Source organism: Pteropus vampyrus, unplaced genomic scaffold (assembly GCF_000151845.1).
Source record: "Pteropus vampyrus isolate Shadow unplaced genomic scaffold, Pvam_2.0 Scaffold15, whole genome shotgun sequence".
NCBI classification, from domain to species: Eukaryota; Metazoa; Chordata; class Mammalia; order Chiroptera; family Pteropodidae; genus Pteropus; species Pteropus vampyrus.
Genome location: NW_011888796.1, coordinates 458869 through 483894, shown reverse-complemented (window position 1 = coordinate 483894; position 25026 = coordinate 458869). Strand labels below are relative to the sequence as shown.

The 25026-nt window shown below is 42.8% G+C and overlaps 1 protein-coding gene across 2 annotated transcripts in view; it reads left to right on the top strand.

The window, feature by feature from the left end:
• The window catches only part of SUSD6 (sushi domain containing 6), an 88419-nt gene that overhangs the window by 37367 nt on the left and 26026 nt on the right, over positions 1–25026 (top strand). For both annotated transcript variants that reach the window (XM_011383667.2, XM_023526845.1), the window contains one exon: positions 2876–3072. In XM_011383667.2, coding sequence (XP_011381969.1) covers positions 2952–3072 — 121 coding nt within the window. In that variant the 5' untranslated portion in view covers positions 2876–2951. The remainder of the gene's footprint in view (positions 1–2875; positions 3073–25026) is intronic.

The window sequence follows — 25026 nt, the reverse complement described above, 5'->3', positions numbered from 1 at the left end:
CCTGGCAGAGGGAGCAGTCAGGTTAATTTGAATGTCAGTATATAGAGGGAGGAGACAGGTGGTCTATAGGAAGGCCTTGCTACATTGATTTTATTTTATATTTTATCTTTGAATAGGTAATGCATACACAAGGGACAGCACTCAAGGGGATTAAAAGGGAATACATTCAGTGCAAAATGAATTTTTTTTCCCTGTTAACCATTCAGTTCCCCTCTCTGAAGGCAATTGTTAGCTACCAATTTGTTGTGCATTATTCCAGAGAAATTTTCAGACGTGTGTGTGTGTCCTCTAAAAATAATACACACAAATGGTTTTCTTCACATACTTATTTTGAAAGTCATTCCATATTATTACAGACTGAATTGCCCACCTCTTTTTCAACTACTGCATAGTATTCTGTTATATGGGTGTATGGCAACTTATTTAGTCCCCATTCAAGCTTTGCCAGTACAAATAATGCAGTGAATATTCTACATAGATGTCATTGCACACATGTGATTTCTGAGGACAGATTCTAGAAATAGAAGTGATAAATCAGAGAATATGTGCATTTTTGACAGATATTATCAAATTGCTCTCCAAAGAGCTCTGCATTAATTATAAAATACTAAATTTAAGATTCTTTACTACTTGGAGACTGCCCTTTCCCCAATCCTCTAAAATCCCTGCCAGAGCTTCTTAAATGAATTTGGTGTTATAACTTCCTATTTCTAATCTTTGTGGCTCTACATGGTTTTCAGGGTACAGTTTAAACTCCTTAGTTTAGCCTCTAGCCTCTGCTAAGAGAGCTGTGCTCTCATGGTTCTGATCCATTTGTCTGGTATTGCCTTTTCCTTCTTTTTCAGTAGACACATCCTTTAGTAGTCAGCTTAGCATCACCTCCTCTGGGTAGTCTTTCCTGATGATCTCCAGTCATACACAGAACACCTAAGCACCACTCTGATCTGGCCTCATCCATTCACTACAGAAATATTTGTTGTGCACATGCTATGATGTGGCACAGGCAGGTGTCATTCTTGATGATCCACTGGTTGTTGCCTTGAGAGACCAGTGACTGCCTGGTAGGGTTACCTGCTATGGCTGCATGTAAAACAGCAGCACCAAAGGGCCCATTGCTAATTGACTGGTGGCCCTGGGCATATCTTTTAACCTCTTCAGACCTTGGTTTTAGCATCTGTCAAATGAGGAGGTGAAGTCTGATGACCTCCAAGGTCCCCACAGCTCAGATGTCATTAATTACAGCAATAACATCCTTTGATTACTGAGGACTTGTAAAGTTCCAAGCACTGTGTCAAGTGCTTCATTTTGTCCTAATCCTTACATTAGCCATGTGAAGAGAGTATAGTTAGTGCTCCCATTTTATAGATGAGGATACTGAGGCTAAGAGAGTAATTTGTCCATAATAGAGGAAACATTTGAATTCTGGCATTCTGACCTAACCATTCTTAGCCACATAAATATATACAAATTCCGCATGTTTATACACATAATTTTTGTACTGTTTTGGGTCACTTGCAGACTTCATGCCTTGGCCTCTCCATTGAATCATCCTGTTCTACAAGAAAGGCTCAAGTTGGATTCTGGGTAGAAACTGGGGACAGAAGACTTCGACAGTTACAACTATTTGAGGACCCAGTGGCTAGCTGTATTCTTGAACCTCTGGCTCATGTTCATCGAAGACCCTCATAGTTCATTTTCCTTTGGACTGAGACAACTCATATTGCTATTTGCAGTAACTCTCTTTAGAAGGGGAGCATAGGCCTGAGTCAAGGCTTCAGATATGGATTAAAGTCAGATGATATCCCTGACAGAGTCTCAGGGGCATCCTTTATTAGAGTTGTAGATGGCAGGCTCCCCTGTCTATTTACATAAGGCCTTATTAATGGAGAAGGAGATGTTTATGGAATGAAAATTTAAAAAGGATGCGTAATCATATTATTTGGAATACCTGTTATAAACTAGGATAAATGAAATCAAATGAGTTAAGTAAAATACAATGGGCCTATATCATAACGTATCATCAACCCAACTACTTCCCTGAAGGCATGTAGAAAAACTTTAAAAATCTTGACCCCTGAAATTTTTTTTTTTTTTAAGTTACTGGTTTCTATTTTTCTGAAGTCTTTCTCTGAACTAGAGTGGGTGGTGGGGTTAATTAACAATTGTAATCATCCTCTCCCCAAGTCATTGGCAGGTACAGCCAACAAGAATGGCCTCTGGGGTCACAGGTGTGTCAGGTGAGCCTTGATTGATTAATTCATATTTGAGATTCATGGCTGTTGAGTCGGTCAGATCCTCAGGGGCTCATCTAGCCTCTGGTGGCTGAGCAGGCCAGGCCTGGACCCTTGGCTCCCACTGCTGCATTCCCTCTCTAGGCGGTGTAGTTCTCCCTTTAAGATACGTGTTCTCTCTCTTTTTTTTTTTTCTTTTCTTTCGGTTACTTGAACTTGCTCGGAGTCCAAGTGGCAAAGGCAAAGCTAGACTGTGGTGTAGCAGCTCTGGGTCAACAGCTGCCTCTCTCTTCTCTGCCGGAGCCTCTGAGGCACGCAGCCAGGCAGAGTTGGGGCAGACTGAAAGCTTTGCCGTGCCTACAGATTTCCCGGTGAGCCAGAGCTTGTCTCCTCATCCTATCGCAAGGATCTGGCTCCTGGATGCTGACACTGATGGCAGCTTGCTGCAGGCTTTGGCATTTTTCCAGGGAGGGATTGAAAAGCCACTTTATGTGCTTGCCTCTTGGCAGCAGGAATTTAGTTGCTAGAATTCGTTCAACTTTGTATGTGATTATGGCTTCCTTATCAAAGTGTCTGCTTATGACTAACATGTAGATTAAGTTTTCACTTTACTTATCTATTTCTTTTTTGTTTGTTTTCTATAGGTGAATCTACCCCTGGCTGACTTTAGAATTCTTCTGGCTTTTAATTTTTTTCTTTTTAAAATAAGACGGATAAAAGATGTGCCATGGCAGGATAGCACCAAAGAGTACCGCAGCATCTGCCGTGGCCTCAGTGGGACATGGAGTGTTCCTTCCGCTGGTGATCCTTAGCACCCTCCTTGGGGACGGACTTGCCTCAGGTGAGTTTCGGCCTGCCTTCTGTCTGTGGGAGGGCAAAGACTCAATACCATTGTTTCTCTGGAAAGCTGGGATGGGGATTCTCCATGGGGGGCAGTTACAGGAAGAACAGGGTGGGGGGGTGCTTTTGTGCTGTGGTGTAGCAGGGAGCTAGTTCTATGAGTATGGCACCAAAGGACTTAATGAGTCAGATGGAGGATGGGTGTGTAGAAACCTCAGCCACAGTCATCAGGCAGGACAGAGGTGTGAGCTTCAGAGCATGATGTGTAGCTAAGGGTGCAGGCTTTGGAATCCGACTGCCTGTGTTCAGAGCCCAGTCCCATTACTTGCCGGCTCTGTGACCCTGAGTAAGCCTCTTTACTTCTGTAAGCTGTAAGCCTCAGTTTCTTCAGGTGCAGGATGGGAAAATAATAGTACCTACCTTGTAGGGTGGGCATGAAGATTGACTGAGATGAAACAATAGCACTTATTGATTGTTAGCTCTTTTTTGGTTCTTGTCTTGCTATTTTTCTCAGAATGAGTACGGAGTTAAGGTATTGTAATCTAGTGAAGCAGAACCTAGGCACTTAGACTACAAACTTGTGATCTTGGACAAGCCACTTAACCATTCTGTGGCTCAGTTTCTGCATCTGTCTAATGAAGGGATTAATCTGGATAACCTTTAAGGCCACATCTAGCTCCCTCAGTCTATACTTTCATGAATCTAAGGACTTTCTGCTTGAAGGTTGTCAGCTGGAAGAGCCCTAGCAGGAGCTACAGATGCAGCAATGCGCCCTTTTGAGTTTGTATGGTCCTTATTGCCTTCAGTAGTGCTCTGCAGACTCTTCTAGGTTCTTTTCATGTGGTCCTCTAGACCTAGTGTCCCTTTCAGAAAGACATATTTGGGTGTGTACCATAGGCCTCTGAGTTATGCTACAGAACCTTCCTCTGTATCTGCAAGTACCGGTAGGGGTCTTATTCAGTTATGATTAAGCTCACTAGTAATGATACTCCTACCAGAGTCTCAGGAGAGGGATCTCAGCTAGATTCTGGAAGGGCACTTGGAGGGAGTCTGGTGTAATATAGTGTGGTTTTAAGAGTCTCTACAGCTCAATGTTATCTCTTTCATTTCCTTTCTATTAACTCCCACCACCCGTTTACCCAACACCTACAGATAATGGTGCAATCTCATTGAGTCTTATTTTTTTCTTCTGAATTGTTGGGAGAAACAATTCCTGGGGGTTTTTTTGTGGGTTTTTTTTGGTTTGTTTTTGTTCCATTATAGCCTTCCTTACAACCCACATACAGATTTTCTCTTCTGCTGCCTCTCATTCACCTCATTCTGACACTTAACCTAAACCTTTCCCATAAACCTGAAACTTCCTTGGCTGTGAGGAACCCAAGGGGGCCACTGATGGTTAGGACCCCACAGTGCGAGCATCATGGTTATAAGAGGTTTCAGAGAAAAAGAAGGCCAGCCTACACCATTTGCAACAAAACGAAGCAGGGCCTAACATTCATAGGGCCACTCCAAAGCTGGAGGAGGCCTCTAGAAGTGATAGTCACAGAACCATAGAATATGGAGACCCTCTTTTGTTCATCACTGAATCTCTAGAGCAGAAGTGGGCAAACTGTGGTCTGCTGGCCATATCCTCAGTGCTGTCTGCTTTCATACAGCCTGCAAGCTGAGAATGGTTTTTATATTTTTAAATAGTTGAAAAAAAATCAAAAGAATAATATATTTTATATTATGTAAAAATTATATGAAACTTACATTTCAGTATCCATAAAGTTTTATTGGAACATAGCAATGTTCATTTGTGTATATATTGTCTATGGCTGCTTTTGTGCTACAGTGGCAGAGTTGAGTGGTTGTGACATAGATCATGTGGCCCCAAAGCCTAAAATATTTAGCCTTTAAAATATTTTGTCCTTCACAGAAGAGGTCTGCCACCCTACCCCAGCCCAGAACAAATGATGCTCAATAAGTATGTACATGAATGTAATAACTGTCAGAGCAGGAAGGAAGGACTAGTCAGAGCTAGGATGGACTTAAGAGGTTGTACACTCGCTCAGGGTCCTAGGGCCAGGACCAGAACCTGGCCTAGTGCTTGGTGTACTGCTACGACCGTCCTCTTCCAAGGCTCCTCTGGGGCAGCTGTCTGGGCTTATTACCAGTATTAGGGTCTGCCTTCTGTGTCTGAAGTCTTTATTTCTTAACTTAACTTCATTAAGCCATGCCCCCTATCACCACCTTCCTTTTTATGGGCTTCACCCCTGCCTCCTCTCATTTTCCAACTACCCACACCTTCCCAAGTTTCCATCCAAAGTCTGAAACCAATTATCAGGGACCGATGTTTCCAAACTGGCTGGATAAAGGGATTATTATTCTACCATGTGGAAAAATATATGTCTGTAGTGTGGGCTCAGCCCAGGATGGGAAAGTTGGCTGCTGTTTTCTTTTGCTCCCCCATCTGCAAAGAATCCTCACTTCCCTGCTACCCCACCTTCCAAGACTTTCTACTCCCCATAAAACATGTGTACTGGCTGGCACAGAGCAGGGTGCAGGCAGGGGAAGGGGTTTCACCATTACTTATATCCAGTGTACCAAGTTGCTGCCAGTGTTTTTCCCTTTCTCTGGAGTGGCTTCTAAGGAAGGAGGCACCTACTCCTTGGCCTGAAACCCAGAGCACACCTGTACGGCTGTGCCTGCCATGTGCAGTGTGCCAGGCAAGCTTGCCAAGAAACCAAGATTCTCAGATACTCAAGTCAAGGAAGGCAGTTCAGTTCAGGAAAGGTCTGCTCTTTCTCTTCCTGTATTTCTTACCTGTAGCTGCCCCAGAACACCCATTCCAGAGGCATTTAAAAATGAAGTGCTTGTAAAATACACAGCCTTGTCATCCAGTGGGATCTAGTAGACCCTGAATATGTTTGTGTGTACATGCACATTCCTGACTGTGAGAATTTCTCTAGATATAGATAAGTGGGCATATTTGGGGAGGGCCATTTATCTATAAGGTCACTGTTCATAAATACCACTGTCATCCCTAGTCTTGGTGATAATTGTTCAGGTTAGAGGAAAAGAATCATGTATGAAAAGGCACTGAGGGTTCTGGAATAAAGTTATGTCATGTTTGGGGTTCAGTTTTCCATCCTGAACCCCAAACATGACATAACTTTAGTTTCTCCTGTCTATAGCTGGAGATTCTTTTTTATTAACAGAGGAGGTATTAGAGAGGTGTTGGTTCCAGTTTCCCCCTTGGTCATTTAGCAGAGATGGGGGAAATTACTGAAAATTTCATTTTTTAGGAGTGGCAAAAGGAAGCATATCTTATTTTTCACACTGGGCCACAACATTCAGGGACAAACCAGAATTAAAAGTACAATCTATGCTCATATTACCCAACTTGCCTTTTTGGGGAGCTAGAAAGGAATTAATATCCCAATTATGTAGCAGCCTTTCCCAGGTCTCACAACTGCTTCCCTTTACCTGTAATCTTCAGAAACTTGCTGTATGACCTTAGGCAAATCACTTGACCTCTTTATCTCTTCTGTAAAACAAGATCCTTAAGGATATTAGATTGGTGTCGTATAGACTAATAAAAATGATTGGAAGGCACTTGACATACAAAATGTACGGTATAATTCCCAAATAGTAACAACAACAGAGATGGTATGTGACCTACTGTTGAGTCATGCTGGTCAGGAGCCTTTATGCAGATGACATCATCTCCTGTTTTTAAAAAACAAAACTGAAGATGCAAAGTCGCTTTTGGGTCAGGGATAAGGTGTCAAACTTGACTAGTTGAGGAAGGGTTGATTACTTCCAGAATCTCCTTTGTCTTCCATGTTTGCATTGTATGATGTCTAAACCCAGCTGGCTTGCTGACTCATAAAAAGATTTTGATTTTCATTTTCCTTTTTTCCTGAGCATATTTACTGATAGTTTTATTTGTTTCTGATGTTTTTCCCTTAAAATGTTGCCATGACACTTCAGGCCATGTTAAACTTCACACAAACACCTAAAGCAAATTTAAAATAGTGGAGAAAGCAGACATCTGCATTTCTACATGGCACAGTGAGAAAGCCAGGAACTTAGTGTTCATCGAAGATGGAAAATGTTGAGAACCAGGCTCTCAAAGGGATGTGGCTTTGGCCCTAAACTTTGCTATAGCAGACAGATGTTTGCAGGTGGCCCTGGCTAACCTCACCATCTCTGAGGGACCTGGAGTCAGAGATAATATACACTCAACTAAAATGAGAGGACAGGTAAGAAACTGATGCATATAGAGTGTCATTTATTTGTCAGGCTCTGTGTTATCCCATTTAAAGCTGTCTGAACACGTTTGAGCTAAGTGGTTATTTAACCAGCTTACAAATGCGAGATTGAGGCAGAGAAAGGTTAGATAACTTGGTCAGAGACAGGCACTCTTAGGTGGTGATGCTGGCTGGGATTTGTGCCCAGTCTGTCTGACTCCATTGCCCATGGTCTACTGAGAACCACTCTACCTGTGTCAAGTTGCAGGCTTCTCTGAGACTCGTTTCTTGTGTTGCTCTATTGGAGCACACAGATGAACCTTCGGAAGATTATTTTGATAAAGGAAAAGACATCATCTGTTTTCTCCCCTGGATAAAAGATACTGGAGTCATCTCTGGGTTGCCATGTTTCCCTCTGTGGTTGTTTCTGTTCTCATCTACAATGGCCCTTGGTTGTTTGGTTTCCAGTTTAGGCACAAGATTTGCCAAGGCAGTTCTATTCTTGGGAAGGAACAATAGGAACCACAGCAAATTGTTTGCTAAATGAGGATGTAGTTCCCACAACATCCGCAGAGCATCTTCCTGTCAGCTGCAAACCCTGTTGACAAAGTGATGTAATCTCTCCATGGCATAATTACCTGTGACTATAAAAAGATTTGAGGATTGTGGTAGGAGGCTGGATGGATCATTATAGGGCTTGTTACACCCTGGCATCATGAGAAGACATTGAGAAATTACACTCTGCAGGCTAATTGTTGCGCCATGCTTAGAACATTGCAAACACGTGGTACAAACCTTGCATTGTAACTTTTGAACAAAAGAAACCAAAAGTCCACCAGACTGAATACCTAAGTGGGTCTCAATTGGGTTAAAGTCCTCATTAAATAGATCCTATTTGCCAAGCAAAGATGCCCCACTATCCTGGGCTAACTTTAGAGCTAGGAGGTTATTTTTACTTGCCCAAATCTTTCTGCAAAAGGGGGTCACAGGGTGCTAATAAAAAAGTAGGCTTAGAACTCAGTCTTTATTTACTTCTAGGTAGATTTGCAGATGAACTTTTCACCACCTCTTACCCACTGGGAGATTCCTTTCTTTCACAACACTCAGGAGCATGAGCTGCAGAGGATGTGAGCAGTCCTCCCATCCAAGTGGCTTGTGCTGGTATTGTAGGCTGCCTGGCCTGTGCCTAGATTGTGAGTGATCTTGGCCCACCTTGTGTTTAGCTTTGGGGCGCAGAGGGACAGCAGCATTTAGAGACAACCTATCTGTAGTGTGGTATGAATGAATGAGAGGGATGCTGGCTGCTGACTTCTCCCCTCCTAGTTTGCCTACTTCACCTGAAGCCAGCCTAAAGCATGCAATCTGAATTCACTGGAACATAAGGGTGAGATTGTAATTTTTAAAAAAGAACTGTCCTTAGAGTTTCTTCACATAGCTATCTCTTACTAGGTAGAACAGGATTCAGTTCATAAATGCCTTAAAATGGCAGCTACCACATGCAGCTCTCATGGAATCACTAAGGTCACTAGTACAGCTCAGTATAATATCTAGCTGTCATTATGCGCTAACTCTTCTCCTTATTTTTTAGAGAAGCAGTATAGTTTGATTAAAAGCATGGACTCGAGTCAGGTTGCCTGGGTTTGAATGCTGCCTATACCCCTAGCTGCCTGTGTTACCTTGGATAATTTTCCTGATTTCACTGTCAATCTTTCCCTAGAATAGGAATGATGATAATGCCTACTTCATAAGATTGTTACGAGAATTGAAAGACAGACTATATTTAAAGCACTTAGGACAATGCCTGGCATACAAAGAAGTAATTCCCAGGTTGGAAGATCAGATTCTAGCACCACTTGATACAGACTATACTTCTGACACCACAGCTAATTAGTTCAGACAGTCAGGTTTGGAAAGTGCTCCTTGTTTCTTCTGTATCTCTTGGATTCTCTTCCTATGTAGAGTTAGATACATACTGTATGAGTTATTCATAATTCGTAAGTTTCTAATTCTCAAACACCACATGTTGGAATCCCACACACGAAGACAAGTAGAAAAGAGCAGTAATGCCCCTTTGCAGTGTTGGTGGTGAGGGGTCAGCTAGGTAACCTCACAGTAAGCCATTCCCTTCTGTGAAGCTGTCTTATTGACATTTTAGATCCCGAGTTCCTCAAAGCTGCTGTATGTTAGGAACTTTTGGAGTCATTTTTGAAACCTTCCAAATTCGAGAATGCCAAGGGTCTGTTCTTTTAAAGACGTATTTCATTTCACTAACACTGAGATGGGATTGAAGGATTACATTTCAAAAGATTCCTAATCATATCTGGGAGAGTACAGCATTAGAAGTAATAAGAACTCTCTTTTCTCCATTCGGTAGTCCTTTGCCTCTCTGTACTTTTAGCTATATTTGACAGCATTTCCTCTTGTAAGAGCCTTTCCCACCTAAATTCATTTGCTTCCCCAGAGATGGTGATTTCTCCCTTGTTTAACTACTTTGACTTGTTAGCTTTGCCAATAGCCAGCTCTTTTAAAGTACAACTTTTAAAGTACAACATTCAGAATTCTGGGGAGTAGTGCAGAGAAGATAAATAGAGTCTCTTTAAGATTTCTTCTTTGCAAAGCTTTTTTTTTTTCCTTTTTAAATTCACAAAAATATTTTAGGAATTTCAACCCAGGAGGGGAAATGTGTTTCAGGAAGTTATGGCCAAATATAAACAAGGTTATAAAGTAATTCTGCTGTATTATGTTATTCTGAGTAATAAGTGACACTTTATGAAATACAAAGGGCCTGATGACCAGTTCTTCACGTGTCGTAGACACATGTCTCCTTGGGAAAGGGCAGGACCTGTGTGTTTATTGTCACTGGCTTGAGTTCTGACAGTTTGACCTTGTTGATTCTGGCCGTGGTGTAGAAGGCACAAGAGAATGTCACTGGAATTGTCACACACCAGAGAAGGACTGAGTGGGCATGAGGCGCTGCCTGTCACTATTTACTGAGCACTGGTCTAGGCACAGGGAGGTGTGAGGCAAACAGGAGAGAAACCTTGGATATTTCTGCTTCCCAGTTGATCTCATTACTTTGGAGGCCAGAATACAGAGGACACAGTGGTGTCTTGAGCCAGTGTAGCCTCGCTAAGGCGAGGTTGCTCAGAATTGCTAATAATGGCCTGTGAATTTAGTTGGTGACTTCAGTAGGTTGTGTAGATCTCTTCTTTATATCCCTCATACAGTAGACCCCTTCAATCTTCGATCTTTAAGGTCTTCTGTATACGTGTCTCTCAGTTATAGTTCTTGTTCCATGTTCTTGGTTTTGTGTTTGCACATAAGCAAGCTCCTTGAAGGCAGGGACAGAGTCCTTTCTACTTTGCTATAACCAGGCCAGTGATCATCCCAGGTGGACCTAAAAGCACATCTGGAGAAAGATGCTCTTAGGGAAGGTGGTGGTGGTGGGGTGTCATTCTTGGCAGAATTGTGCAGAATCATGACCCATCCTGTACATGAGGATGAGCAGGACAAGTCCACAGCCCTGTGAGCAGCAGCTGCCTGTGGGGCCTCCATGCTAATTTATGGTTCCCCATAAGATTCTGTCCCCAGCTTTCTGGGAAGTTAAGAAGCAGGTGAAAGTGTCTTCATGCCTCAGGGGATGCAGGTGGTGGGCTCTTCTGAAGGGAGAAAAATGGCACTGGGCAGGCTGCCCAGAAGAGTTTATCATAGAGTGTACTGACATTCATCCTGAGTGAGGTTCTTTGAATCCATTGTGAGTCTCCTTGGGTGATGAAGAGGGAGGAAAAGTAGACCTTCATTACCCGTGGAGAGTGAAGGTCATGTGGAGGAATGCATCTGAAAATCATGCTGGCTCTAAAACATATCCTGACATTAGAGAGGGCCTGGGGAGGGGCAGCTGGATGGGTTTAGCTTCCCTTACTCAGGCACAGCTTCCTCAACTTCTGTCCCTAAAGTCAGGGCTAAGGGGACTCCTTTTTCCCCTTTCCCTGAACATAAGCACTTCAAGCATATTCATACACTGTTCTTCCGGTGGCTGGAATCCTGCCTTCTCCTCTTTCTCCCATACTTCTTTTCATCTTTAAAGATCCATTTCAAAGTCATCTCCTCTGTGAGACACCACCCATCCCCTTACGGCTAGAATCAGAAGGGTCTGAAGTAAGGAGAGTAGGCTTCATGTCTATTTCTTGAGTAGAATTAGCAGGAGTCGCTGGTGTCAGTCCTTTCTTTTGGGAGAATGTCAGAGACGTTTCATATGAACAGGATTCCAGTTCCAAGAATCTTGACTATCTTTGATTAGACGGGGCTGAACAGTATGTTAAGACTTCTGGATATTGCTACTTTGGGGAACTTGAAGCCTTTGTTCTGTACATCATGATACATAAACTAAATAGACTTGTTCCTAATGACCACTGAAGGTTGCCAGGGTTGCTGAGAGACAGATTGGGTTTGATATTTTTATAAACGGCAATAACTCTCGTTCGGCACGTGTGTGTTTGCATAAGGCAGGCAGGGAGGACAGCAGCAGATACATGATGCCATGGAAGGCTTTCTGAAACCAAGTGCAGGACTAGATCTCCATGGAAATAATCACATGTAGTTTGGTTCTCATGGTCATCCTGCGAAAGGATGGCAGCTGAACCAGGAACAGTGCTGTACACCAGGAAGAGCTGATGGTTTAGTGCTCTGATTTATTCACAGTTACTTGTCGAGCTCCTGCTGAGTGTCATGACTGTACCAGCTACAATTCTGTGTGATACATGTTTTGATCAGGGAAGTCATTGCAGCATACTGGAATACATATACAAGGGACTTCTGACCAGATTGGGTTGGTCATGGAAAGTTTCTCTGAGGGAAAGAAGTCTACACTGAGACCTGAAATCAAGTAGGAGCTAGCAAGTGGGGGAGACAGGGTGGCATAGTAAGGTTAGGAATGCAGTCTCTTGGGCCAGACAGGCTAGTTAGAATCCTAGTTCTGCCACTAACATGTTGTGTAATTTTGAGCAAGTTTCTCAAAGGCAATGTCCCTTCGTTTCACATGTGCGAAATTGAGGCAGTAACTTATTTACGATATAGGGTTGTGCTGTTGTCACTGTTACTACCTGGCATCTCACCAGTGGCAAGTGCAGCCAGCATGTTGGGGGCAGTCTGGAGGGAGGAGAGGGAGAGAATTGTATAGTGTCTGCTCTGCATACTTTGACATTTCTGTGCTTTGGTACTTGCCATGTCACTTTGTGGAAACTTTGGAAGTCCAGTATACTCTATCCTTCAAACCGGTTTGCCTCTTCCTCTTCTGGGTGAGTGAGTGGTCTCCTCTATTTTGGTGAAGTAAGTTTGGAAGCTAGAGTTTCAAAAAAGAAAAAATCTAGCTTTAGCTTGAAAGTTCAGAGATTTGGGCTGAACATCACCAAAAACACAGTTTGGGTGAAGCACCCTAAGGGGTGAGGTGCTGCTGATGGAGGCAGGTGCCAAAATTTTGCAGGAGGGAGGAGGAAAAAGGAAGAGGAGGAGGTGGAACAAACTCTGGTGCTAGAGTGTCCTAAGGATCACAGGGTTAAAGAAAAAATCATCAGTTAATGGATTAAGGGTTGAAGGAATCTAAACAGGGAAATAAAGAGGGCTGGAGGAGGGTGTTGATTTTGGTACAAGTTGTGGAGAAGATTGCACATAAACAGAATGGCAGCCGGACTCTTATTTGCCCATAAGAACAGGAAGTGACTGGCTAAGTGAGGCTGCTCGTCCAGTCTGCCTGAGATGGTGGCCACTCAGAACAGGCCCCTCATCCTCTGCCTCTGCCAAGCCAGCCTGTGGGAGGCGTGTCTGACAGGGACTCCTTATTTCAGCCAGCGTGACACACCACATAGGATCTCATGTAGGTCTTAGCTCAAGTCATGAACTCTCTGAGGGCTGGAGGGAGTGGGAGGCTCCTAATTGATTGGGAAAGGAGAAGAATGGAAGAACAGCTGCAGTCTGGGGCATACAGATGTATTCCAGGACTCATCATCTTGGATCAGGCCTGGGTAATTGGAGACATTGGATTGAGGACTGTGTGATTTGACGTGTTCGGGAGTGCAGAGAGCTGTTGTGATTTCTAGCAGAGATGTGTCTCGGGATTCTTTAGAATGCTTTTCAGCAAAATAACCTATTCTCCACATTATCGTTCTCATTACCTTGTTAGGCAGTTTCGATGCTTTGTGGTCCTTCTCCTTGGCATTCAGAAATTTTTTTGCCAGTAATGGCAAACTCTGGCCTTGCAGGAATAATTAAGATTGTGAATAATAGCATTGAGTGAGATAATATATGTAAAAGTGCTGGGTCAATAATAAAAGTCTTCCAATGGAAGAATTGTTATACTGCTGTTTTTTAGTCTGCATCTCTCTTCTGAATTGCTTAAGCACTCAATTGACACTAGCTGGTTAGTCTTTCATCCATCCCTGGGCTAGAGCCTGGCGTTAATAGCCCCCTTTGTATACAAGATCAAACTGAAGTGTCCAACAGAGCCGCAAATTTTGGGTTTGAAGCCCAAATCAATGGAATCTAGTAATCCAAAGCTTGGACCTCTGAATATGATAGTGCTTCATTCCTGGGAATAAAGAAAGAGGAGAAAGGGAGGTATCGTTAAAAAAATTTTTTTTTCTACCCCACAGACAACCGGTCATGTCAGACAAGGGTGTGGTAGTCGGGATTTTTAGGGACCTTGAAATTGGACATTCATTTTCCTGTGAGAAGCCATAAAGTCCCTGTCGGGAATGAGAACCTGGTATAAGCTGAAGAAGCAGGCTAAACTTCTGCTTCTGTTTGGGGCAAAGAACAGGGAAGCAGAAAGGGAGCTGGCAAGGTTTCGTTCTTTTTAGGTTGTGGTTGGCGGTATCTGAGGTGCCAGATTCTGCAGCACAGTGCCAGCATCCTGGTACACACCAGTGGAAACCCATCCGTCACTCTGATGTATCTCAGGAAGTGTCAGGAGGACCCACAGAAGGTGCTTATTATTATACTGGCAGATTAGTCCCATCTCAGCCCTCCAGTCAGGGGGTGGCCTAGGCCTGTTGGCCTACCTTTGTCCCTTCTGAGATCTGGTGAAGAGAGATTCTGTTTTGTTCACATTACTAGGTGAGGCCCTTCAGGATTGTCAGAACCTTTATCCCCAAGTCCATATATGCTTATCTGCCTCTGGTCAAGGCTTACAGGACACTTTGTGCACATTCTTACACAAGATCTTGAACTCTGAAAGCAGGAGGATATGCTGAGTGAGAAGTTCCTCCTTCCTCCAATGGCAGCTATGTGGGCTCCTAGGCTTGAAATTCTAGGGGTCACTTAATTGTGCCAGTTAATATCACATACTTTTGAGAGAACCAGCAGGTGGAACCTTTAGGTTATATGCTCCATTGGGTCTCAGATTTGAGCATGCATTAGAATCCCCTGGAGGGCCCAGATTGCTGAGCCTTACCTCCAGAGTTTCTGATTCAGCAGGTCTGGCATGAGGACTGAAGATTTGTGTTTCTGCTAAGTTCTTACATGCTGCTGGTGACCTGGGGACCATACTCTGAGAATCACCAGTTTACACTTGGAGTGAACAAGCCCATCTGACACTTTTTAGAGGAAATTTTGGTAAGGTTGGGGCAGAGAGATAGAGAGGCTTTGAACCCACTGAGGAAAGAGGGGATTCAGAAGTAGGATACTACAGATGGACCAACCTAATTTGAAAACTGGTAAAACATTAAATGATTAAGGGGCAATGCTGATAAGTCTATTTCTTACCTTCTCTGGGCTGGCTCTGGTCCTTGCCAGCTATCCTAGAGAGAGAAGAGCCAGAGTGGTGAGCCCCTAGCTGGATCATCTTGGGCATCTCCTCGCTCCACTTCTTATTCTGCTTTCTGAGGCAACAGTGAGTTCTGAAAGTCTGCATTTTAGGAAGTCTTTATACAGCTTGGGGACCTGTGGTATGAAGAGCAGGGCCCTGAGCTGAGAGGTCCCTGGCATCGGCCCTGGCACTGCCTCTAATGTGTAGTAACTGAAGGCCCTTCACTTTGCTCAAGGTTGAAATAAGGGATGCACTAGCTCTCCAAGGTCCTTTGAGTTCTTATACCCTCTGGATTTGTTAATACCTCCTCTGACTGTTTCCTCTCTCAGGGTCAGGAACAATGCTTCCTTATTACTTGTCTTTTTATTTTTTATGTGTGTGAGAACTTCTGCTGATAAGCAATACTGAATCAGAATCCCATATAGATACTGGCTTACTGAAAGTGAAACTAGAGAGAAGTTTGGGAATCTGAGTAATTTCATTTTATAGTCTCTGGCCTCTACAGTGATGCTGCTTCCATAAAACCCGTGTCCAGAGAGGAATGACTTAGCATCTTATTCAGGTCCTGATCCCTTTACTCCAGATTATCACACTTGACTGGAAGGTTTCATAGGCCTTCTGATCAGTTCTAGTTTCCAGGGTGCTGGGATTGTCATTCCACATTCTCCACTGCCTGGCACTGTGCTCATGGTCGGCTTGTGTCAATATTTGCTGGGTGGGTGGAATAGAGGGTTGTATCTATGTACCTTTTTTCCTTTCCTTCAGTTTCTTCCTCCCTTCTTAACTTGGTATAATTGTCCTCCTTTGCCCTCTTCCCCTCCATGTCCCCTTCCTCCCCTCCATGTCCCCTTCTTCCCTTCCTTCCTCCCTTTTCCTTTGTACTCACTTTAACGCCTCTGCACTCTGGCAGAGGTGGCCATTGATGTTGGTATGTTGAGTGTGTTAGTGGTTGGTGTGTGCCCGAAATCACAAAAGACCCCACTTAAGCCATCTATGTGAGGGGCACATACAAAGCTCTCCAGTCTTTTTTCTTTCCCCTTCTTTCTTCTGCCCACTCTAGGCCAGCTGTGAGCTGCAGAATGTTTTCACCATCCTAGGGGAGTTTGCTGTTCTTCAGATTGAATTTGACCCCGTTTTCAGCCTTTATTTCCTGCTGTTGGTATTGGCAGGCTAAAGGACGCCAGCACATCCTGCCTCAGAACCATTGTCTGGCTCTGTCTCTCCGGCCTCTGACAGGGCAAAAGGAAGGGTTCTCAGCCTTGGTTAATGGTCACTTAGCCCCTCTGATCCTGCCTGGGTGGCTTTCAGGCAGCTCAAGAACTGACTAACCCGAGGTCTTCATTAAAACAGGGAAACGCTGAGGTCAATTTAATTCGTTTTGAGTGAAATCACCAGCCTTTTGATGATTCCATTAATTTCCTCCCTTCTGAACACTCTCCTGTTAGCAGTGATGGGAAATCCTGACTCTGTTGCTCATTTCCTCCCCCACTATCCTGCTTTAATCTGAGGCAGCTGGATACTGTACTCTGCTTTTTCATTTACTGGAAGAGCATTTTGAAGATGATTTTAATGACTGGTTTTGACAGTACTTCCAGAAGCTAAGACTATTGCTATGCTTAAGTTCATACTCACTTGGGGCCTGTCTTTCTCACTTTGCTGTTTGGTGGCTTAGCTTTCAGTTGAATGTGTTTTGGAGAGGGAGCAAGTCAGAGGTCAGTCAGTGGATGGGTGGAAACAGGTCTGAGATTCAGGGTCCTGCACACTGAGAGTACTGGAAAAGGTAATCCCATTCTTCCCTAGGATTTGGCAGTCGTGGTGAATTTTATGATTTGTTTATATTTTGGGACCAAGTGGGACCTAGGGTAGTTGTGAAGATTAGAAAAGTTACCAAACACCTTGTTAAGAAATAACGTGCCTTAGTTTGGGGCATTGTAAAGTACCTATAGTATTGTAAAAAGAATTAACATTTAAATATGCAGTATGTTCCACATAATAGCCACTTTATTTTACTGAATTTTCAACAAGTTTGTTTGTTCATATCCACACATATTTTTATGTTTTCCCTAATCCCCCCATCCCTTCCCTTTTGGCAATTGTCATCTTGTTCTCTAGATCCTCTAGATCAGCGGTCCCCAACCTTTTTGGCCCCAGGGACCATGAGAATCTATTGTCTAATAATCTGAGGTGGAACTGAGGTGGTGATGCTAGCACTGGGGAGCACCTGCAAATACAGACGAAGCTTTGCTCGCTTACCTGCTGCTCACCTTCTCCTGTGTGGCCCAGTTCCTAACAGGCCACAGACCAGATTGGTACCGGTCCAAAGCCTGGGGGTTAGGGATCCCTGCTCTAGATCTGTGGGTATCTTTTTTTTATTTTAATTTTTCAGTTAGAATTGATGTTCAGTATTATTTTATATTAGTGTCATGTGTGCAGCATAATGGTTAAGCCCTAATATAATCTATGAAGTGATCCCACCAATTAGTCTAGTGCCCACCTGGCACCATACAGAGTTATGACAATATTACTCATTATAGTCCCCCATGCTATACTTCACATCTCCTTTACTATTTTCTAACTACCAATTTGTATTTCTTAATTCCTTCACCTTTTTCACCCCGTCTCCCAACCCTCCTCCCATCACTAGTTTGTTCTCTGTGTCTATGAGTCTGTTAACGTTTGTTTGTCTTATTCTTTAGATTCCACATATAAGTGAGATTATATGGTACTTGTCTTTCTCTGTTTGACTTATTTCTTTTAGCATAATGCCTTCTGGGTTCATCCATGTCATTGCAAGTGGTAAGATTTCTTTTTTTTTTTATAGCTGAGTAATATTCCATTGTATATATGGACATCTTTTTTATCCAGTCACCTATTGATGTGTCTTTAGGTTGCTTCCATATCTTGGCTATTATAAATAGCGCTTTAATGAACATAGGGCTGTGTTTCATTTTGTTTATTCATTTATTTTGTCTTTTTTTTTTTAGATTCTACATGTATGGGAGATCATATGGTATTTGTCTTTCTCTGTCTGACTTACTTCACTTAGCATAATACCCTCTAAGTCCATCCATGTTGTCACAAATAGCAAGATTTCATTCAGTAATATTCCATTGTGTGTGTGTACACACACACACACACACACACACACACACACACACACAACTCCATCTTTATCCATTCATCTGTTGATGGACATCTAGGTTGTTTCCATATCTTGGCTATTACTGGTGATGTTGCAGTGAACACAGGGTGCGTATATCTTTTCAAATTAGTGTTTGTTTTTATTTTCATTGGATAAATACCCAGAAGTAGAAATGCTGGATCTTATGGCAGTTCTATTTTTAATTTTTTGAAGAACCTCCATACTCTTTTCATAGTGGCTGCACTAATTTACAATCCCACCAACAGTGTATGAGGGTCCCTTTTCTGTACATCCTCTCCAGCACTTGTTATTTGTTGATTTATTGTGAGAGCCATTCTGACAGATGTGAGGTGATATCTCAATGTGGTTTTAATTTGCATTTCCCTGACGATGATGTCAGTGATGTTGAACATCTTTTCATGTCTGTTGACCATCTGTTTATCCCCTTGGGAGAAATGTCTATTTAGATCCTTTGCCCATTTTTTAATCGGATTGTTTGCTTTTTTGGTGTCCTTAGTTTATGTGTATCCTTCCAACCATGTTTCTATGTTTTTACATACTTACGCATGTATTTACATGTATTTTGTACATTATACGTAAAGTTTTACATCCCTAAAAATGGATTCCTAAGGAATATAGAATATTGTTCTTTATGTTTTAATATGTATGTAATCTTCTGTAGCTTCTTTTTTTTCACTGAACATTGTTTTTGAATTTAGTCATGTTGATAGGTTTGTTTTAAGTGCAGTATAGTATTCCATTGTGTTAATATACCAAAATATTTATAACCATCCTCTGATTGCTATAGAGGTGACTTCAGTTTTTCTATGTTAGAAACAGTACTTCAAGGAACATCCTTGTACATATGTCCTAAGCATTTGTATAGGATTCCTCTGGCATATACATCGAGCAGTGGAGTTGATGAATTATTAGGAGTGCACAATTTCAACTCTCTACATATTCCAAATAGTTCTACAAACTAGTTTTATCAGTTTATACCACTAGTGATGTATAAGAAAATTCTTAGTTCTCCACATGCTTTGAGACAGCTGTTGTAAGATACTATATTTGCCAATCTGATGTACATAAAGTGGAATCTCTATGTGGCTTTAATTTTGTATTTCCTTATCTTCTCCCAGTTTGTAGATTATTGTATTTCCCTCTATGGCAGTGGTTCTCAAGGGTCCTCAAGATCCTTTCAGGAGATTGACATGGTTGAAACTGTTTTCATGTTAATACTAAGACACCATCTGCCTTTTTTGCACTCATTCCTTCATAGGGGTGTAGTTAGAATTTCCAGAGACTACATCAGCATGTGTTGACGTGATTGCTCTGATATTTATTGTTCTTATTTTTTAAGTAAATTTACAAATAATTTTTTTTTTAGTTTTATTTTCAACTATGGTATATATTGATAGGTCTAACACACATACAACTCTTTGGAGGTCTTTGATAATTTTAAATAGTGTAAAGGGACCTGTGAACAAAGTTTGAGAACTACTGTTGCTTTACAGTGTCAACTTTGTTTATATTTTTTTCCTTTCTGGAAATGTTTCTGGATTTGATTAAGAACTTCCGAAATTTCTAAAGATGGGCTCTTATATTTTCTTGAGAAGTTTTGGGATGATTTTTGTGGGTGGCATCTGCCATTTCCCAGGCCCTTCAGCCACTAGGAATAGTTTTTTAATTTTATACCTTCTCAGAAACATTTATATAGCCTGAATAGAATATTTTCTACATATATCCTTATAATAAAAATTTTTTTGAGGTTTTTTTTTGTGGGAGGAGCGGGGAGTGTGAGGGGATGGAAGAAGGATAGGCAGAGATTTAGTCACCTTCTCCAGACCCCTTTTGTTCAAGAGATTGTCCTGGCATTTTGCACAATACAGCAGCCTCTCTTTGAAATGGTGTGCACTGTCATTTTGGATCCTTGGGTTCATTAGTTGATTGCACTTGCTGTCCAGAGGGTCAGAGCTCACCAGGGACAGGGATTCTGGAAGCATAACTCTCCAAAGCCCGTGGACACATGAGTTTCCATTAGTATGAAAGCACCAGAGCTCTTCTTCCAGCGGTGTCTGTGCTGGGGTAGCTAGGTGGGGCAGTGGGTGGGCAGGCAGTTAGGGGTATAAATGGTGGCCCCCTCCAAGAAAAAAATGACACTGCTGACATCCAAGGCCTCATGATCTCTCACCAGACTCTTATTGGTTTCTCTGACTTCAATGTCTTCTCTACCTCCCTCCTCTCAAATCTGTCTTCCAACCCGCTTCCAGAGTAACTCAGAATCTCAGACTAAGCATGATACTTCTCTCCTTAAAAGAAAACAAACTCAAGTTTTGCTGTACGACATATCAAGGTCCATACTCCTTAGCAACATAACCTTTGTCTGTGCTTTCACCTTGCCCTCCAGCCATTTCCCTGTCCTGCGCTCTGTCCTGGAGCCTCACCAGGAATTTTATCATTCTCATAATATGCTCTATGGAATGTGCCTTGGTGCTTCACTTATGCTATTTCCTCTATCTCAAATGCTGTTCCCTATTTGTCTGTTGGAAGAGAGAGCCTGTTTGACCATCAGACCCCTCAAAACTTGACAAATATGAATTCTGAGGATGATTTTTCATTTTAGTCTCCCCACTGACTCAGCCTTTCCACATAAATTGAAAACAAGAGTTAATTTCCATTAGTCTTTGTTGCACTTGTGGCTTTGTTAGGGGACAGCTGCCGCATCTCCATTCCTTCCCCACAAAATTTTTTCCTCAGAAATTCTATTTACAGGGTTGGCTTCTGTCATTTTGCAGCCAAGATCTTTCAGTAGCTACAAGAGAAGGGGGTTTCTTTTCCGCGGTTAAGAAGCTGATGTTGGCATCCTTGATAAATTGTCTTCAAGCATATCTTGCTTGCAGGGAAAGAACACGCCGAACAGATGGATGTAAACATCAAGCTCTTCACTTTCCCCACCACCAATTCAATTATTGCTCATTTTGGAAAATTATAAATTGACATTTATTTTAAAATGGCATATTTAAAAAGCGTTGCATTAGTTGCATGTATGTGTTAATGCCACCAGCAGGAAGGCCCTGCTTAGGGTAAGAGTTCTGGATGATGCTCTTTTCCCCATTTAGCCGCACCCATCCTCCTGCTTCCCTTTAGCAGCCTAAAAACTAAAATTTACCAGCCCCTGGAAATCTGTTAGAGACAGAAATTGGGTAGATCAACTTTTCTGAAAAAGCTTTATAGCAGGAATCCACAGGTACAGAGAAAAGGGGCTCCTTCTGTTTGAAAGGCTGCAGGCCTGAGAGTAGTCTGCGATAAAAAGGGTGAAGAACTGTGAAGGGGAGGTCTCCGCAGGGGCTGGGGAATCAAGTCAGAGACTGTAAGATTGCAGGAACCTTCTTCACATCATTATTGCATCTGAAAGAGTTGACTTTCTTTGGCAGCTTGTTTATGGCCTTTTCATTAGTTCTGAAGAATGGTTCACTAGGTTGGTGGGGAAAATAAGGTGGCAAAAGGAGAAGAGTTATTCATTGGCTCATGTTGCTGATGAGAGCAAAGCTAGGATTTGATCTGTTGCACACTGTCTTCTAGTTCATGCAAACAGGCTAGGCGGATATGAATTTTCAAGTTCAGGAAAAAGGGCATATGCCAAAGAAGTGAGGTCTGAACATTCACAAGTGCTGTATCACTAGCTACGGAAACATTTGGTTTTCATCCGGACGTGAACCTGAGAACTTTCCTCCGTGGGCGATGCTTTTCTTTCTTCTTGAAGAGTACTGCTAATGTTGCTGTAATGTTTGATTAGTAGTAATTTTAAAAGTGAAACATGGGTAGTAGATGAACCTTGCAGATCAAGCAAAATGATCTCTACCCTAGTTTGCCCATGCCCCCTCTGCTCAGGCACTCTGGTATGTGTGAGAAAAACAATCCAATAATCAAGTCAAATGTATAAAATACAAAATTATCCCCCTTCAAATTTGTTTTAAAGTATTGTTATTGCAAAAGAATTTTATCATCCACTAAAAGAGTCACCGTGCAGTTGTTTTTAAATAGCGGTGTTCTGGTGTATGTACAATATGATTGCATTTGCACCCAACTTTTTAGGTTCGCATCTGTTGTTTAAGGCTTGTGAGAGAAAGAGAAGGTGGAGGAGCTCCCAGTGGCGCCTTGAGCGGTATCAAACGAAGCATTAGGTTGGGCCTCCAACTCTGAAAACTATGCTGAGTTTTACATCTGGTCATAAGCATTTGCCTCCTTTTTTCTCCCTGCAGCTCTCCTCTCTCCTATTCCGTGCACAACGGGCTCCTTTGCCAAGGATGAAGAGCCTGGATGTGAATTCCTTTCTCTCTGTCCTGGCAGGGAAGCTGTTCTGTTTGTTTTCCAAGAAGCCCTTTTGCACTTGGGGAATTTTTTCTTGCCTCTTATGGGAAGTTGTTTCATCATTTCCCCAAAATATATTGCACCTCTTGTTTAAACAGGGTGCCCTTGAAGAGCTTTGGAGCCTGAAGGAGGGCTGGGGGTGTTGTGAAATTCTTTGTTCAATCCTTTTATATGAGCTGGAATTCTGGCACTCTGCAGGCGGAATTCTCAGTTTGCCAGGACTGGGCCCAGGAGTAGATTGTGGGGAGGAGAAACTCCCTGGGATTCAAGAGTTAGGGTCTTTTTAAGCATCTAGTCAGTCCATGTTATAAGAGGTATCAGCCCTTTTGGGCACAGGCTCCATCAGTGCCTTAAACGTGCCCAAGCTAGTGAAGGTAGGTTCTCTGTCCTTTTTAGATGCTTATGGTACCCTGGAGAGGCAGGATCAGCTCACATGTAGCAACGGTGGACAAAGTGGTGTGTAACTGCTAGATTGTATAGTCATGCTGCTTTAGTTCAGAGGAAAGAAATTCCTGTGGAAGAGAGCATTAAGATCAGGCCTTGCACTATGGATGTGGTTTGAGCTGACAGAAGAAAAAGTGGAGGATATTGATGAGAGGGGAAGAAGATGGAGTTGAGACGAGCCAGAAGACTGATCTGAGACCATGAACATGGGGAGTGAGGCCAGTAGGGGTAGCCTAGTGGGACTTGTTATTGGAGATATGAGACAAGCCAAATTGTGGAGAGCCTTGCATATCCAGCAGAAACATTTAGACTTACAGAACAAAATTGGTGGCTTTTTGAATATTTTGACAAGAAAGCATCATTAGGAAAAAATCTATTTTAGGGAAGATTAACCTACCAGGGTAAATCTGAGTTTGCCTGCAGGTGGGTAGTAAGAGGGAGCCCCATAGTTCTTGGAAGGAAGTTGTGATGTTAGGTACTGCTTGCATGAGCATGGTTCCACAGTTTCTATGGCCTCTGATCCTCTGCAGTTTCTCCTGGTAGAGCAGAGCAACTCAAGCCATATCGTTGTTGCTGGCCGAGTCAGACCAGCTATTGGGTGCCACCTGAGTAAAGCTTTGACCAGGCCCTGCTCATCGTGGAGGTAATGTTCCCTGGTGGGCCCATTGAGCCCAGGCATAATGTGCAGCAAGCTCCAAGCCTCTAGCTGGTTGTTTTAAAATGTGATTGGCCAGGAATTATTCCATAGGTACAGGTGACACTAGTCACCTCATGCATAATCAGCAGTGAAAGAGTGCTGTTTCCAAATGTTGCCAATGCTGAGTGTATCACCTTCCCCTGTGCCCCTGAACCCCCTTAACAATTCTAAATAAAGAGTTTGGGTAACTTTGGATTATTGATAAAATCAAAGAAGACCTGTCAAAAGTACTCTTCTTAATAGAGTATGTATCTAGTAGTTGCTCGTAGTAAAAACAGAAATCGGGAAAATAATTTTTATTGAGAGAGATTGTATTAGTGAGGAAAAACAAACATAAGCATGCTTTGCTTATCACAAGATCTGTTAATTTCCAGTAGAAGTAGAGAAAAGTAAATGATTGCCATGGGAGGTACTCCCTAGGTCTTTTAAATCGGAAAATGAAGTACAGTTTCAATTCCAACTGCTGTGCCTCGGCTGGGCCTGCCATCTCAGCCGACCCACCCCACGCTCCTTGGCACAGACCCACAACATGGCCAGTGCAAATCATGTTTGGAGCCCTGGGAATCAAGCAGTTCCTCTTTGGGGATCATCCCAGCCTGTTGCCAGGCCAGGGTGTAGGCCAGGCAGAGGCTCTGCTGCCATCTTTGGCCTTCTCTGCTGAGGGGTTTGGGGGGCCCCTTGGGCAGAAGAGATGATGCTTGAGAGGAACACTTAGCTGGGAGCTTTGAGTCTTCATATTACTGCCTTTAATGACAGGTCCTTTCTTTCCCTTTTCATGAAAGCCGCAAGGTCCCAGATACTCTGTTCTGGGTGGCTGGTAGATAAACTGCTGAAACCATTCTGAGTAATCATTTTGTTACAGTTGAGTAACAGGGTGGTTCTTAAAACAGGGCTTGACATTCAGTGGCCCCGCCCACAATTTGCAGAAGGCCCCATGGTCATTGTGTTTGTTTTTCTCTGTCCCTCTGAGAGGTGAGGCTAGCTGGGAAGATTGAGGGGATTGGTTGGAGGCAAAAGCAGCAGGCCCAGAGTTCAGAATCAGTTACTCTGCAACTTCTGTGCTATTTGTGGATATATGGTTTCATTTGATTTTGCAGAAGACTGTAAGTACTAGCTCTAGAGGACATTACCCACTTGCACAGATTATGTGAGGCACAGTGATTCTGTTTCCTATGGGTCAAGTGGCTTCCATTTGGAGAAAAAACTAATGTTCAACTGATATTATTCCACTGCAAGGTCTAGATAAAGGCATCTGCAAGGACCCC